Raw genomic sequence first — 18837 nt, forward strand, 5'->3', positions numbered from 1 at the left:
CGCTGCTGTACCGCTTGCCGCTTCGTCGATAGCTCGTCTTAACTCGACTCAACTCAACTCGATTCGATGCGACTCGACTCGACTCGACTGGCAACTGGCAGAACATGTCCCCGACTCTCTGGATCTTTCGTCGCGCGTCTCTTGTACGTTTTAAGCAAACAATTTCATGCATGTTGCTGCCGTTGCAACAGCAACAACAACAACAACAGCAACAACATCGAAAACCGTTTTACGCATGCGTGTGCCACAGAGCTGAGTCTCAGTCTCGGTCTCAGTATCAGCGACAGCCTGTTGCACCTGTTGCCAAAGCGTGCCTTTCCCTTCCCCTGCCTCTCCTCTTGCCCTGTCGCTGCCTACGCCCCTGCTGCTCAGTCCGCTGCCTAAATGCCGCCCCGCCACCAGCAGTCGATGTATTGCTTCAGTTTATGCTTTAATTGTGGAAATTATGTGACATTTGTTTCTGCTCTTGCCACTGCTGCAACTGCCGCTTGCTGCTGCTGCTGCTGGTGTTGTTATTGTTTTTGTTTTTGGTTTTGTGGTCTGTCATAACTAGTAAAGTTGTAATTAAACTGGCACGACGCCTCCCCTTTGGCCACCCCTTTCTATCTTTCCATACCTGTCTTTCTCGTCCCAAACTCCCATGCTCATCTCCTTCAATTGCTGCCTCGTGGCGCTGTTGTTGCCGCCCATGTCTGCAATCGTCTGTCGAGACACTAAGACAGTTTTGTGGGCTTTACGCTTGCTGTAAACATTTTACGGTTCCTTATTGCCAACAATGATGAATAGCTGAATTGAAATACACATTGTGCGCCAAGGCATGCAACAGATAGTTGTATAAATACTTAAAGAGTAAACAAAATAGATAGTTACGTATAATGATTTGGATTTATCAGTTAATTGTTTAGTTTCCAATGCTTTCGGGTGTTTTAATGCAGTATGTAAATCGAAAATACTGTTTATTTACTCTAGTTTTGTTTAGCCTTAATATATTTGTAATTTCACTTTTCGGATTATTGCATCATTTTTGAGTAATCAGATTTTTTACTTATTATTATTAATTGACTCAGCAAAAATATTTTATGATCATTATGACTTTTTAATGTTGGCGCGCATCCGTTTAAAGTATAAATAAATACAAAAATCATTTTCTTTGGTTTGGTGAATGTGCAACTAGCGACATTTACTTTTTATTCCCGCTACCCAGGGTAGAAGGGTATTACAACTTTGTGCAGCGGGAGCCATCTCCGGCCCTATAAGGTGTATATAAATATATAAAGTATATAGCCATGTCTGTCTGTTCGTCCTAGATCTCAGTCTACTACACTCGCCTTCTTACTTGTTTAACATTTCAATTAATTAATGGGCAGCTTCTTATTCTTCATTAGTAAATGTATTTTAGTATTACAATTTTGATGCTATGATTGGAATGTTTAAACGATTTTTGCGGTTGTTTATAAGAATAAACACAGTTTATAATAATACTAAATATTATAATAGTTAAATACTTTGAATCATTGGTTTACTGAAATTTAGTCTATTCATGGAATATTTTTGGGTGATGAAACAGAAAAATGGCATCCTTTATGTAAATATAAACATTTGAATATTTTTGCAAATATCTCGATAAGCACAAAGAATTTAATTAACTTCATGGATCGAAATACCCTTTACGTATTAATATAATATAGTTAGTTTAATTTTATGTAAGTTATAATAAACCAAAGTTTAAAAAAGGTCACTTGTATAAGTTCGGTTTTTATAATAATATAGAACAAAAATTGTATGCTCAATTATGTGACTTATGTATTTCACTTATATTATATTTAACTTAATCTAAATATTGAATATTGAAATCATTTCAGAATATAATCTTCGAGGGGAACAAAGCTTTAAAATGTAATAAAGAATTTTAGTACCAATTCTTTTCCATTTTTAATAACCATAGCGTATAAAAATAAAAGAATCATTCATTTATTATAACAGCTGCAATCTCAACCAAATTGGATTTAAAGTCTTGTCAAATTGAAGAACGGAATTTTATAAACATACCCTTTGATATTAATCCGAACCACTCTAACTGCATTTTGATTGATTTAGTGTTGCTGTTTGCTTTGCTTGAAGTTTTTTGGGCCATTAAGAGGCAAGTTTGTGGCTGCGTTCGAGTCATGAACCCCGATGAACTTGAGCCGCCAACCGCAAAGAAATAAAAAAATAAAGCAATACAACACCCACAGATAGCATTGTACGACCAAGTCTCTTTTTCGTACTCTTTCGTAGTTGCTCGTTGTTATTATTATTTTTTTTTTTGGATTTTTTTTTTTTGGCGCTATTGAGTGTTGACTGCATTACGCGCGAGGTAAACTTTATGGAGTGTTTATAATTGGGATTGTTGCCTAACTATAACGGTAAGCATCCAGGTCCAGCTAGTTTGCTGATCCAATTCCAATAAAACTGAAGCGTCAAGAGCAGTTCATCACATTTAGTCGGGGGCTTTCATTAAATTCAAAATTAAAATACCGGCACGTAATCCTATAACAAGCAACAGCCACAAAACACAATTAAGATCTACATTTTTATGGCGTTCAAACTATAAAATTTATATAATTAAATTGTTGTTATAATATAGGTATGTACGTCAGTAGCATAAACTAAAAACGTTAAACAAAAGTGGCTTACAAAAACTTGAGAAAAACTAAAATAAGCTTTTGTTATAATTTACTTATGCACTTATAAACGGGAACGAAAAAAGAAAAGCGAAAATCAAAACAGCAGCAACTACAACGAATATCGTTATCGGAAGTTAACAACAACAACGAGACAACCAAAGTGTTTAATAACAACGAATAATTGAATACTCTTAAAAAGCGCCTTTAAAAAGAAATAATTTATTAATAAAATAATACGGAAACCAAACTCTTCATTTAATGATTATTAATTGTATAAGGCTAACAAAGAACAACATGCTTTACAGCGTTTGGTATTAAAGCCTGACCTTGCAAATGCTTTGACAAACTCGTGATACCCATTTTAAACTACTACGACTATGTAGCTGTTGTTATGGCCAATTGCAATTTCTCCATTGCCTCGGTCACTTTTTCTTTTTTCGCTGGCGAAAAATGAAACCACCGCCATCGCTGGCGTCGGCAGCGTCGGCGTCGCAGCACCCGGAAATCAATCAAAGTAAGGGCATTCCACTTCAACATCAATTGCTCGATAGCATGAAATTGCAATGGCCGACTGTTACTCTTGTTGTTACTGTTTTTGCAATACGCCGCCGGCACAGCGGCCACTTAGAGAAAAAGGAAGAAAGAAACAATAAAAAAAACGCACTCACAACTACAAAAGAGATGAAATGGCAACGACGACAGCAGCACCAACAAAAACAATAATAAACTCAAGCGCCAGCAATGTCGGCACCCAATTTGGCCACTCTCTCTCTTCATGGCTCTCTCATTTCGTTGCTCTTCGTTGAAATCGGATTGCAGTTTTGTACGCAGCAGGTGTCAAAAGCTCTCTGTGATGTGTTGGTTGAGCTTTCAGCTGTTGGTTGTTTTCAGCCTGGTAGCGGTTGTTTTTAATGCCGGTCACTGTTGTTGCTGGAGCGTGTATTTTCATTGATGAAAATGTTGTGCCGCGAGAGAGAGAGAGAGCAATTCAGAAAGAGAGTGAGCGTAACTGTTGCCAATCTGAACACTTGCGGCAAAAATAGTTGGTATAGTTAGTAAAATGTGCCCATGCTGGAAAACTTGCACATTCTCATATGCATCCAGAGCTCGGCTAGTAATACTCTTCTTAATTGCAGTTGTTTTAAAGGAAAGTTTAGTATATTCAATGTTAACTAATTGTTTCCTTAAAAACACAATACTATAAGTTTGAAAATATCAACGCTATTAAATGTCTAAAAGTTAAGAAATGACCTTTTCTCTGTTTTTTTTTGTTGCTGGTAAATAGTTCTTATTCTCATTCCAATGTCATTCCCGTATCGGCATAACACACAAATCTCTGTTTACTACAACGACATATCGCAAATATTTCAGCCGCAGCAACAGTAACTACAAACAGCTGTTTTCAACTAAAGCTCTCGCGCGCTCTCACTTCGTCGCTCTCCCGCTCAGACGCTCGGAAAGACAGCAACAGCAGGTGTAGCGACAATAACAACCCTGCGAACAAGTCGGAACAAGTGCCGAGCGATGCTTTCGTCTGCAGCTCTGGCAGTCGTCGACATTTTGAGCCGCAGTCTCTGATCAGTTTGAAAACGACTTTCGTGCGAGACAGACGTGGGGTAGACTTCAGAGCTGGTTACAAATTAATGACACAACTTTGGCGCGACTCCCGCAGACAACAATCGAAGTGAAAAAAGAGCAAAAAGAAAAACAACCCAAATTGAAAAGTGCATGGCAAATTAAAAGAAAAAGTGGCGTGTGAAGCAACTGCAACTGCAACTGTAACAAGTGCAGCAGAAAAGCTCATTGTGTTTTTTATGCGCGAAGAATCGTTGAAAAGTTTTGCGACTTTTCAAAAGTGTTACCAAGTGTAACACTGAGATTTATATAGATACAGATATTGTTATCCGAGAGTTACGAAGCTCAGCAAGTGGACATGTCTGCGTCTAAATTAGAGCAGCACTCAAAGCCCATACTGAGTCCAACACGATCCCTTGACGAAGGTTTCGAAAGTGATCCGGATCGGGTTTCAACTGATTCAGAGCATCAAACAAGTGCAACTGCCAACAGCAGTAGCAACAGTAACAACAATAACAATGCAAGCAAGTTGGCGCTGCTCAGTTCAGCGGCAACTGGCGGTGCCAGCAGCAACACTACTAACAATAGCAACAACAGCAACATCAGCAGCAACAGCAGCAGCAACAACAACAATAATAACCTGACCGAGAAGTCAGCAACGCGAGTCGTTGCAGGCGGTGCACTTAGTCTGGCCGCACCGCAGCTACAGCGGCGTGAATATTACAAGGAGCAACTGCATCATCCACAGCAACAACAACAATCACAGCAACATCAACATCAGCATCAACAGTCGCAACAGCAGCAACTGAAGCATCAACAACAGCAGCAGCAGCAACAACGCCTGCAGTATCAGAAACAACGACAGCCTTTGGTGGCCAGCGCCGCCTCGAGCATTCATAATCATCGACTGACCAGCGGCGTCACAGTGGGAGCCGGCGCTGCTGCCTCCGCAGCGGCCGGATATAGACGCGGACGACGTCTGCACGTGACGCCGCCAGCCCGGAGCGCTCTGCGCTCGCATTCCGTGGATGCAATTGGACGCCAGCGACATGGCTACGATCCCAGCAGCCTCATACTGAAGCACGACGGCAACGGCAATGTGAGTAGCTGCAGCAGCGCCGGTGTCATCTCTAGCAACAGCCGCATGCTCAACTATAAGAGCACGGCGTCCGGAGCAGTTGGTTCCGTGACTGCGGCATCGGCTGCCGGTGGTCAGGCAGCGCTGCTTGTGCAGCCAATATCAAGTGCAACCCTGTCGCCGTTGGTGGCAGTCGGAGTGGATGGAGTTGGTGTGGAGGCTGGCGGGTCATCGCCAGTGATTGCATCCGCCACGCACAGTTTGTACACCTTCTATCCGGCGGAGGGAAATCTGCAGGTGTGGCAAACGGAATGCGGCGATCTGACCTACAAGTCGTCAAGGAATATGCATCAACTGCACAAGGCGCCGGTGTGTTGGACCCAATCGATACCCAGGCAAGCTAGAAGGTGAGTCTTGGTTCCATTTCGAAATGGTTTTTCATTAAAAAAAGTAATTTGAGATAAAGATAAAGAATAGTTTTCACAAGGAATGAGATTAAATTTGAATAATTAAATTTGAGTGGCACATAAATCTATTTGGAATAATTTGTTTATGAATTACTCGCTCTGAGACATATTATGTAAATTGCTTAGCAAGATTTATTATCTTTTTTCAAATACAAAGTTCTTCTCACACTTTTTGCAAAATTTACCTAACTAGATATTTACAAAGTTTTTGCTTTGGTCAAAGTTGCCGATGAACATTTTCTAGAAATTTCAACAAATTACTCTGCTCTGGTTTAAAACTATTTAAAAGTATACGCTAATGGGTTAATTGGTTCGCTTTATTTTTGGCCAAAGAGTCAATAGCCATTTCATCTCCGTGCTGCAAAGTGAAAGTCTTCATGAACAACAACAGTAACAGCAGCAGCAAAAGCACCGACAGCAACAGCAGCTTTGGCAGCAACAACAAAGTGGCTGGCCATGTTGCAAGAGCATGTGTCATTTAACTTGGCCGCGGGGGGCTGCAATTAAAATGCCTTCAAAACTGTAACAGTAAAATGCCCAGCAACAAAAGCAGCGGCGAACGAAATCTGCAATGATAACAGAAATTGTTTAACAGCACCACTAGTCTGTTAATAACATAACAGAGTGTTATGTTTTTGCATAACACGCACTGTTAAATGTGACCCCAAATTAAACGCAAATTGCAATTTTTGCGCTGGCCAAATTTCAGGCACATAAAATTAGGTAATTTCGCTCACATTGTTGCCTGATACAAATGTTTTTGAGTTATTTTTAGGTTGCGTTATTTCTTGTGTTTCTTTACAAGACAGTAAAACAGCAAAAAAAACACTACTGAAATGTGTTTAAAATTACAAATTTGTCTCGAATTTGGCTAATTTTTATATCTTCACACATTTCGTGTGCGTCTTGAGTGTTGAAATAATTTTTAGGGGTGTAACAAACTCCGCTTTGTGTGAATTATATTGAAAATATAAGATATCGATTAATGATCTATCTATTAACCTAAGTGATGCTATTAAAACGAAAAGAGCACTGACCTATTAGATGAACATTCATTTTAATGTATGTAGTAAATTTATGTTGTAAAAATATTTTCAATTCAATTATTTTTTTATTTCTTCGATCTAAAATTTCAATAAATTGCTTCATAAAAATAAGTATTTAATGATTGTATTATGTGATGCGTGGCATTATCGGCATTTTAAATTATTTGCATTTGTGCACTAAAAATTCAAATGAAACTACTTTCAATTTGTGTTGTGCAGAGTCTCGCTCCTTGGGAGGTATTTGTTAGGCAAAGTGTAGGCGACGTTCCGATTGCATAAGGCGAAGTGCATGCTAAAATGTTATTTAAAAGCCTTTTACTTTGTAAAATTATCTCTCCTCGCATGCCATGCGCAGAGTTGAACCAACGGCAAAAAAAAAACTAAAAATGCAATTTGATTGGATGTGAAGCTAAAAAATCAATCAAAAGACTTAGGCAACAAACTTTGTTGGATTCAAAATTCTTGCAAAATATTTCGTTATTGTCGTTGTTGTAGTCGTTATGCTTGTTGTTGATCAATATCGAGATGCATTTAAAAATATTTTGTGCGTTACAACTTGCTTGCAAATCAAATCGCATGATGTGCAAATATTTTTGATGTTTTTATTGTATCAAAAGTAAAAGTTTTTTATTTACATGAACAATGTGTGTTGTTTTTAAATTCCACATCTCTTTCTCTCCCCCTGTCTTTCTCCTCACCTATCGTATGTGTCATATTTTTACTCACTTTTGCTTTTCACGAGATTGTTGATTTTTTATGTATTTTTTTTCGCCTGACACTAATTTGTTTGTATATGACCATCTCAGAGGCTGCGCATGCGGCTAAGGTGTAGGCGTCTAACGCGGCTGTCAGTGTTGAGGTGCCTTGCTGAATACATTTGAAAGTTTTTTAGTTTCAGTTTGAAGAGATGAAATGAACTGCGATGCGATGATGATGCGATGCTGCATCGTCGTCTTTTTGTCGTCCGTCTGGGCGTACGAAAGTTAAATTTTATTCGCCCGTGGCAAATGCGAAATGTTTTCATCTTTTTGATACGCCGAAAGAGCCACGGGGCGTGAAGCTAAGTGCGCCGTATTGCTATGGATATTTGAATTTGCAATTAAGAAATTAAACAAATGCTTGTGTAATAAACGTAATTCATGATTGGGTATTTACAGCAGGTGAAGAGTCGCCTCAGTGAAAAGCAGAAAACGAGTAACAATCCTACACTCAAAAGCGCTTCAGTTTGTTATACCACTTACTCACTTTTACATAATGCAAATAAATATAAAAAAACATTTTTTTATTTCAATTTTTAAGTATTAATGTATTACTCAGTGCCAACTGAATAAACAAATATGTATGAGACCTCGATTTGATCACTTTAAACTGTTATAGAAAAGTATTTATTCATATCTGTCTGTCAACAACAGAGTTATTACTTTTAAAATTTGTCAACGGCAATTTCATGTATGAGATGTAAATATGTTGATGCCTATATTAAATATAATTTCTATATCAAGGGAAATTAAAGAACTTACCAACCCTTAAAAAAACATCCTTAACATTGCTTTACTTAATACTCATGCGATTCTTATGCTCCAAATGTGTGACTCATCCCTTTGTGCTTTCCCACAACAACATATTTGCATGTTACTCATACTCAGACACACATATGTTACATATTTGCCATACATGGTGGCAAACATTAGCTGGATAATTACCATGACATGCAGACGCAAAAAGGCCGAAGGCATAATATGAAATTTCATTATAGTATATTTGTTTTGGCATTTGGCTTTGTGAGCGAGTTGAGGCGCTGGGCGACCGCTCTTCACATATGAGTTCACATTTTTGGCCCGTGACCCAACCGGGTGCACAGGTGTCGACATCTGAGCCCAGTTGTTTGACACCAGGTGACTCTGAGTCACAGACCAACAGTCCGTGGGGGTCTTGTATTGTTTTTTGTTTTCATTTTCGCATAATTACAGAGATAATATGCCACACAAAAAATGCTCAAAATGTAACAAAAGTTGTGTGACAGACCGGTGCATGGTAACCCTAAACGTTGTGCAGCCAGGGTGGAAAAGGTAGCTGCACATGGACGAGATGGAGGGGAAGAGGGCAGGGAAAGGGCTTTTCACGGCCTGGGAGTAAATTGTTGTTACCATTGTACGAGTTGCATTTCCGCTTGGTTCTTTGTCTTTAAATTTTGTTGAACTCGTCCGTATCGCATTTTCGGTCTGATGTCATTGACAATTCAATTATAGAGCTTTAGCCTCAGGGCATGTGAGCCACTTGGCCACTTGCTTTGAAGCATTTAGAATGTGAGCTAACAAATAAACTGTTTATATAGTATAGCCCGCAGGATTCCTTTGTTTCATAAGTGGCCGAAGAAGGTGTTAAAAAAGACGTCACAAGAGCGATCGCAAAAGCCAAAAAAAATAAGAGCAAGTTTATTTTGAATTGTTTGCATGCATATAACATTTGATTAGTAACTAATTTTATTTTTTATTTATTCATATTTTATTTTAATGAAATTAAAACTCGATCTTACTCTATCTGATTGTTGGTCTCCACTCATCTAAATGCACATATGCTCAAATGCTCTATTTAAAGTGTAGGAGAAGTGAAGCAAGCTTAAAATTTGAGTAGTTAAAGCTGCTTGTGCGACAAAATGTGGGTGCACAAGAGAAATGAAACAAAATTTGTGAACTTTTATTTTGGTTTAAGCAATTACAACTTTGACATTGAAAACGTTGTTTTGTGTTATGAGTTATATGTACATGTGTGTGCGTCATAATACAATTTACAAACAAATGAGATAAATGAAATGAATGATTCATTTTTGTTTTAGTTATTTTCGGTCTGAGTCTGGGTAAATATTGCATCAAAAAGTCTGAAACAGTCGCGAGTTCGACGCTTAAGTCATTTGTTTGCGCGTGTGACAACAACAGCGACAACGACAACGAAGGCAAGAAGAGGGGAAACAATCGCAGCAACTGTAATGTCAACACCAATTAAGCAGGCATTTTGTTTATGTACTTTACTCGTGCAATGAGGCATTATGTAAAAGAAGTTTGTTGCTTCAGTCACTCGGATAAAGCGTCAACAAAGTCGACTTCCTCTAGCTTTCAACTCGGAGGTGATATACATATTTTTATCCGTATTGATACCATAATTGCTCTTGGCTTGGCCATAATCGATTCCACATAGCATGTGTTGTTGTATTGCCAAAAATAAAACCAAATTAACAAATTTGATTTGAAAGCAAAAGCGGAAGATATAACAAGTTTGATTCTTTTGCGATTCTACGAGTATCTCTGGTTTTCGTTTTATTTTCTCATTTTGTTTCTTTAAATATTTAATTAGGCACCTTATTTGCAATAGCCAACACAAAAAGGTTCAGCTGATGAGCAATCGGAGCTGTAGATGTCTGTACAAGTTCATCAGCCATAAGTGATTGGTAAATAATGCTCAGAAATCTTCACCAATCCGATAGCATCGCCAACTTGCTTATTTATTTTTCTACTATATTCGTTTTTTTCCACACTTTGAATACATATTTTCTTGGCTTTTTGGTGCTTATAAATAAATAGTACAGAATTACGTTTATCAGCTAGCAGCAGCCACAGCAATTAGAGGCTTTGTTTACAACCTAAAGTCCCAGCTTAAGTGACAAATTTATGGGGATTCTTAATGATAATCGTAACGTTGTGCCAACTCGTATAGCCTTGAAGGTACTTTGATTGCGTGAATGACAAACGAAAACAAATAATTTTCAATTTAAAATCGAAGGTCACTTTTAACATCTAGTTGTATAAATCCCTTACTTAATATCAAGTACACATTGACTATTTAAGCCAGAAGCTTTTACATATTAAACAAATTATTTGATTATTACTTCAACTCGAAGATTTTATATATGAAAGATTTTGTATTCTCTGGGTGAATTTGTCGGTGTGACACTATTTACAGTGAAAGAAAACATAACCTGAAACAATGTTAAAAATAATGAGATTATACTTATACATAGCTTAAGAAATATAATATATAAATTCGTTCATTTTTTGGTTTGCTTATAATTTGAGTTCATAATTCGAAGTGCAATTATCTTAAAATAGAAAAATATTTCTAAAATCATTCTTAGCTCTATTTAAATTTCTAGTCAAGAGCTATAAGAATCAATCACTAAAAAGTGATTTGGTATATATTTATCTTTCACTTTAGATTTTCGCCAGAGCATTAACCATATTATATAGATTTTAAATATTATATTCGAGCTTTTTACTTATAAATATATTTTTATATCATCCCTTTCCCAAATTACTGTTGAAATATTCATCAACTAGCCTCATTAATTTGCGTATTAAACTCAATACTTTCGAAGACAAAGCGTGACCCCAAATGACATATTCATTAGCTGGCAAACTTCGTGCTTATTCTTATTTATTCGCTTTTACTTTTGCTACACACACATGAACATTAAATTATCTGAGACAACAGTCGGAGTTGTGTCTAAGCTGACCAATTTCCCTTTGGAGTCGCACCATAAATAGCCGCGTGTCTGACTAATTAACATATTTCGTAGTTTTGTATTTCGCATTTTTTGTTCAATTTTTGTAATTAAAGTTTTGAACAAGAATTTCACGTGGTATATAAAAAAAAAGTTGGAGATATGAAAGTTGTTGTTCAATATATTTTTATTCTTACTTTTTAATTTGCAATTTTATGAATTATCGGTAACTGGTACTTTTTCCACTTTTTATGGGTCAATTAAATGAATCTTAAATTTACGATTTTGTAATTATTTTTTAAATTAAATTGTATTATTATTATTTTTATACGCATTTATTGTTATCAATTTGAGTATGGCCTATTGGATATTTACACACCTTCGCGCTGTTAGTATTTTTATTCAAACAGTTGTTATTGAAAGCGAAAATATGTTATGTCAATTGGTTGGGAGAAAGATTCCTGTTTAACATTATCTTTGTATAAAACATTTAAATTCACTTCCACACACAAACGAACTCACATCACGGGAAACCAGTTAATTGTCTGTATGCTTTTGTTATGCAAATTACACAAATTTCGAATGCAAATCTCTCGATGATAGAAATTCTGAAAAAATGTAAACCGGATTGACGTATATTGTGGTGTGGGCGGACCAAGGAGAGAAGTGGTAGAAAGGGATGAACAAATTTGTAAACACTGAAGCGTGTTTTGATTTTTTTTTTATTTTTTGTTTGTCTGACGTCGTTTTTAAGCCAATTACTGAGCAAGCCAAACTTTTCACTAATTTGCTGACACGGACCCGTAAAATTAACAGTTTCCAGGCACTCAGCCTCGCATGTCATGGCCAAGTTCTAATATAATAAAAAGAAAAAAATAACAAATTCAACTCCAGTTTTGAAGCTGGACGTGGTCCATTCGGGTGCGTCCATTGATGCACTGGTTGCGATAAACGTCAGGCGATGTTTGGCATTTTGTTTTCGTAGAGTATACAACAAATATTTTTTTCTAATTAATAATAATAACAATTGAAGCCCAGCTAACGGCACTTCCAAATTCCGAACGGAATGTGGAGCAGAAGGTGTGAAAAATGTATTTCAGTTGCCGTTTTGCTATAGTTTTTTCCTGGCCTAAATCAGAGCAGTTCATCAAAATTGCTTAGAAACTTAGCAAAAAACACTTTTATTTTAATTAAAACTCAGTCTTGCGGTTGCCTTTAGGTAAAAGAATTTCTATATTGGGATCATGAGTTCAATTTTATTAAGATTGGAAATTTTTACAAATATTACAAAAAGAGTTTGCAGAATTCGTTAACGTCTTAACCAAGAACCAACTAAAAAAATCACATAAATTTATATGAAAGTGGCGCAACTTTTTATATTATACAAATTAAGTTGTGTTTAATTTATTTAAAGTATGGTTTCTTTGCTTGAATGAATAAAACATTTAATGTGCGTAAGTCCGATGCTGTTTAATTGTCTTTTTTTTATAGGTTGATCAAGAGATTCAGTAGTTTCAGTTTTGATTTCGATTTTAACGCCTGCAGCAATTAAAAGTAATTTGGAATAATTACATACCCGAAAAGCAAACGACGTAATTAGAAACCTGAAAACGCAACTTGAATTAAATAAATTGCTATACAAATTCTCTGATTGAGCTGCGTGCGTGCCAAACAGCAACACCAAAGATGATCGTAAACATTTAAGCATTTTGAGCTAACAAACAAAAAATAAAGATCTAAAATTAGCGTTTAAATGGGCAAAACAAGCAAGGAACATAGCAAGTGAATGGTAAAATCATCCACAAATTTGGACTGATGACATTTATTGCCAGGGATTACGTAATGGATCAGTGTGAAGGGAAAGATTCTATTTCTCCATGATTCCAACTAATTTATGAAAACGGAAATGGTATAAGAACAATGCTCAGAAAATAAACAGGCTTTTAATTTGAAAGTAACCGAAAGTTCTTTGACTTTGGCCCCTGCGGGAATATCATGAAGCGATAGACACTTATAACCCAACTCAATTCATCTCATCTCATTCTATGCTTTTCCATTCTATTCCATTCGCTTAATTGTTTACTCACTTGTAAAACTTAAATTTGTTTTTCACACGCTTCTAAAATGAATCTCTCAAAAACACACAAACAAAAACAACACAAAATTGCCCACGCTGACAGTTAAATTCAGTGGCCGAAACTAAATTAAAACTACAAAAATCCAAAAATCTCAAGTATTCCATGCGCTTGGCTTCATATAAAGTCGTTTGTTTGTCTTTTGCTTTTGTTGATTAATTTTTATGTTATCTGGTCGTTTTTTTTTTGTGTTTCTCATATTTGATGGATACATTTTGGTCTTGCTCTGGCAGTAAGTAGCAATTTAAGACAAAATATTGTCTCAACTCTGGTGGGCGTCTCTTTGTCTCCTAGCTCCATCTCTATCTCCGCTCGAGTCCATGTTTATTTTTGGGTATCGCGTAAATTGCGTGGGTGTGAAGATTCTGAGAGCAGCTAAGTAGTCAAGATGGCATTTATATTTGTGTTAATTTGCAGAAACACTACAAATTTACTTAGACGTCATCTTTTAGCATAATATTTTAATAGGATTGTTGTGCTCAAGTGATGGAGTTGTGTTAGACAATAGTTTATTAATAAACATGTAAGAAAGACACATTCGAGTATGCACGATTGTGAGATACTCATTACTCATTTTCACTATAAACAAAACTAAAAATGTACTATAAACGTTGCTTGGCTGAAGAAAAGCTGAACAGACACCCTAACTAATTTGAGCTGACCGCGGCACATTTCTAACACATTTATGTCACTTTGTGAGATATCCGCTCCCCATTTGAAATGTATACTAAAATATACCAAATATATACCATATCGTACAAAATACCAAAATGACGTACCGAAAATACTAAATTATACTTAAACAAACTTAAATATTACTATATTATAAATATACTACATTCAAAACACATCCACTATATGGTATATAACATGAGTAAAATTAAAATATAAAAGGTATACAATTTTTAAATAGGCTTTAGGTTTGTTTGCTAATATCTCTTACGTACATTTCTTATAATAATTCAATAAAAGTATAATAATAATATATAGTTAGTATTTTTATTTGATATAATACATATTCACTTTAAAATAAGTCCCTGGGACAGTAAATGACCCCAGCAAAAGCCGAATAACCCAAAAGCCTAAATTTCTTCACTAGGTCTTGCACGTTTCCTCCCCGACTGCAGCAAGAACTCTGAAGAGACACCCTAACAAATTTGTGCTGACGGCGGCACATTTTCAACACCTGCCTGCCTCAGTGTCTCCATGTCTGGCAGGCAACCTTTGTGCCACTTTGCTAGTTCCCAAAACTCACTTTTGTGTCATTCGCAAAGAGAGAATGTGTATGAGAAAGAGAGAGAGAGAGAGAGACGAGATAAGACCGAGAAGGAACAAATTGTTGTCGCTGCATCTCAGCTGCAGCTGTCGTTGGTAGAAAGACCGGGGTGGGAATGGAGAAAAGGAGCGGTAGCTGCTGTTGCATGCATTAGAGCAAGTTCGAGGCATGCAGCAAATTTACTTGACAGTGGCAGCATCGTATGAAGTCGAAGAAGACGAAGAGGCAGACGCATCTATGACTCCGGCGCTGACTCAAGCCCCTGAAAAGTTGTGAGTTTGCGATCTGTAAGTTGCGCGCATCTTATTAAGAAAGAAAGTACTTTCAGTCAGGCAGCTGTTGTAGCACTTCTGCATTTCTTAGCTATTTTTTCACCTATTCGTATATGTTATTTATTGTTTTCTTTTTGCATTTTACAAGTGCCGTGCGAACTTCAACTTGAGTTGTTGAATTCGCGCCACACAAGATGACTCCATTCCATCTCCGGCTACTATAAGCTCAGCTCCAGTGTGCTGTGCGTTGCTTTTATTAACATTACACACACACTCACACTTAAAGAAGTAGACATGTGAATTACACAAACTTGTTCCGCTAGGTTTAACTTTTTTTGAATTTATTTTTCTAATCATTTCAAATGCGTTTCAAATTCCAGCAAATTGGCAAAAAAAAGTCAGCAGTTCATGTTTGAGACACTTTGGCTTTTATTTATGAACAAGTTTTAGAGTTTTATTATTTTTTGTATACTTCATAATTGCCGCTGCCCATAATGCAATTAAGCGCAAATATTTATCAGCAAAATATTTTAGTTTTTCCCCTTCGCTGCAAGTTTGTTGCCACAATGACTTTTGTTCACTTAAAGTGACAAGCAAACGCACAAATGAAATTAAGATAATTGTCTCTAATGTAAAAGTATAAATGCAATTAAGCAAAATACAAAAAAAAAAAACTTAAATTTATATTATTTAATACAATTAAGAGTTGCGAGCAATTTTATTATATTTTAGGGGAATAAATTAAACTGTATTTATTTCCTTCAATTAAAAATATTAAAGTTACGTGGTCAACTTTTCTAAGCTGCAACAAGTTAGAATGGTTTAATACAGTAATATTTAGATAAGACTTCCGACGAACATTTCCGGATTTTGTCGATTGCTAATTAGTTATATAAGCGACTAGCAAATCATAAAGCCAACCAAGCAGGCAACAACATCGTGGGCCAACGGGCGTGTCATCATGCATACATCTTCACATAAATCCATTTTCCAGTTCCACTGTCGTGCACATGAAGAGATAGAAGATGTTGATCTTCCACTTTCCTATGATGTAATATCTTTTCGTTTCATTTTTTTAATTAAGTCACGCAAAATTTGCGCTAATTTGCTGAGATTCTATTTTCTATTTGAGCTTCCAATTGACGCTTCCCAAACATAAAGTCCATTACCCCGAGGGCCGTATAATTATGTAAACAAGGAAGCTACATACATAATTCTTAAGTTTTATGCTTTTACTTGATGCTGGCATTTGGTCAGAGACCCCTGCGATACTTTTACTTGATGAGCCATTTTCACGCACATAAAAAGAAAAACAACTTCCCAAACTATAATAATAGATCATAATACAAATATCAACACGCCGCATGAGGTGTTCATTTAAATTTAACTGCGTTATTGACAGTATAAATAAGAATAACAAGTAATTGTAAACATTATATCAATCGAACTGGTTTTATGTTGAGCTAAGGAAAATGAATGAGGAGATTGACTAGCACTGTTTAACTTAGATATCAGAGGGATCTGAATGTTATTGTTATTCACAATAATCTCTCTTTCGTATCATTAATCGGAAACATGACATACAAATTATTTGAATTTAGAGTACTTTAAATGCCCACATCTAACTTCACTCTTTTGGCTCCATTCGATTTGAGATGTACGAAGATACAACGATAGCCTTAACATTCAAAGCAATTCGCTTCCGATGTGCTGGTAGCAAGTTCGTTGCCTAAGTCTTTTGTTTTCCAGTTACTTGTTAATTGAAAATGAAAGTGCAAACAACAAACAACCGGCAATCGGTACTGGAAAATCGAAACCTGAGTGGAAAATCCATCAATATCAATGAAAATGTATACTGAGAGTCGCAATCGATTGTCAAGTGACAGACGTCGACCCTTTGGAAACTTTCTTCACTCTCTTTCGACTTGATTTTGCACTCTTTGCACTGACTCGTTTGTTTTGCATGAGACACGCTTAGCTTCCGCATCGGATCGACTGTGGCTTGTGCATCCAACCGCCAAGTAACTAATATTACCTTGCATCAGTGCTGATCCATTTCGAGCTGGCCTTATTCAATTAACAAGGAAAGTGACTTACAACGAAATGGAAAACATGCAAATTGATAGAGAAATACAATCAGGACTGTTATGTGACTTCGCTGCTTATAGATTAGAATCAATGATATATATAACTTTTGTTCAACTTGTCAATTCACTTACAATTTCAATTGCAGTGAAAATGTTATTCACACATCGGTCTCTTTCTCTCTTTCTATCTTTGAAAATAAAAATGGAAATGTTACAACTTTACCCAAAGCAGTCGATGGGTTGTTTGCCTGTTGTTGCTATTGACTTCGATTTGTGTCTTTGGTTGTCGTTTTCCGATCGCCTTGGCAATAACAATAATTTCCTGTTAAAGATAAATTGCAAGTTGGCTAATTTGCGGCAAATAAACGACGCGCAAATAATATACAATTAATTGCTAGACGCGGTCGAAGCCATCGCCATCACCATAGCCGTTGCAGTTGCCTTTTCCATTGCCATTGCTGCAAAGTCAAAGTCGTTTGGCGGTCAAATGCAGCATTGCATCTCGTAATGCAACATTGCACACAAAACTCTCTGTTTCTCTGTTATCTTGCGATCTGACTCCGCGGCGCATCGGTTGGACTTATAAGCATGTAGGCAACTGGGCGATGGGCAACGCCCACACGCAGAAAACTCTTTTTTTTTGCGCTCTTTTTTCATGCTGCTGTTGGGCAAAGTGCAATTTGGCGCTCTGATCGGCATATTATGAAGTGCCAGGAAAGCCATTTAAACGATTTAATGGCACTCTGCAAGCCCTCAAATGCTGGCGAGATCGTAAATAAACACGAGTACAGTTGCAGTTGGGCACTTACACAAGAACACGCACATTGAAGATCGCCCCTCGGTGGTCCTGCAAAAAAAAACATTCACATTGGTTACGAAACTATTTTATGATGAGAGCTTCAACAATACTGTTGATAAATCCAGAGCAAATTTATTTCAAAAGTATATTATTTGAGAAAATATTTTCTATTGTTTATAGAATTTAAAATTAACTGAAGCTGCGAAATTAAAATAGCACAATTTTCAATATTTTTCAATTTTACTACAAAATAATGGCTTATAATAATGGCTTATATGATATGTATGTGTAAGAAATAAATTGTAACATATTTGTTGCAATATTAAATAGTTATATGATTCAAAAAAGAAAAAATAAAAATTCATGCTAGTTTTAATTTTGGTGATTTTGGTGATTTAATTTTTGGTGAATTCAAATCTATATTTTTCTGAACTCAGATTTATTATTACTTTTTTTAATATTAATATTATTAATCACAATTTAATGTTTTTATATTAACGTGTATCATTTCCTAATCTATTTTTGTTACTTACTTGTATAAGTTTTAATACGCTGTTCTGCGTTTAACCAATGTGCAAAATGAACTTAAATTATAGACTGTACAATGGATCAGAGATTTGCAACAATGTTGCTAGTTGCTTCTTGTGGCTTGCTGTTTGTTATTTTATTGTTGTAGCGGAAGTTGTCTGCGTTGTTTCGTATTGTTGTTTGTTTTGTTTTTTTTCGCCACCGTTGTGAGATGAACTTGAAGATCAGCTGAGAGCCGAGCTGGGTCGTCATCGACATCATCAGCTCCGTCCCCAGTGCCCAGAGTACCCAGCACCACCGAAGTTGCCGTCATCATTTGATTAATTTTTGTGTTGGAAAGTTTTGTTGCAAAGTGAAATCAGTTGGGTTTGTTTCACCATTTGTTGCTGCCTTAGCTTGTGGCACGGGCAATT

At 36.4% G+C, this 18837-nt stretch overlaps 1 protein-coding gene across 1 annotated transcript in view; it reads left to right on the forward strand.

Moving 5' to 3' along the window:
• Positions 1–4245: 4245 nt before the first annotated feature.
• Positions 4246–18837, forward strand: part of LOC132786546 (myb-like protein I) — a 50894-nt gene continuing 36302 nt past the window's right edge. The window contains exon 1 of the mRNA XM_060793095.1: positions 4246–5726. Coding sequence (XP_060649078.1) covers positions 4600–5726 — 1127 coding nt within the window. The 5' untranslated portion in view covers positions 4246–4599. The remainder of the gene's footprint in view (positions 5727–18837) is intronic.

Source organism: Drosophila nasuta, chromosome 2R, assembly GCF_023558535.2.
Source record: "Drosophila nasuta strain 15112-1781.00 chromosome 2R, ASM2355853v1, whole genome shotgun sequence".
Lineage (NCBI taxonomy): Eukaryota > Metazoa > Arthropoda > Insecta > Diptera > Drosophilidae > Drosophila > Drosophila nasuta.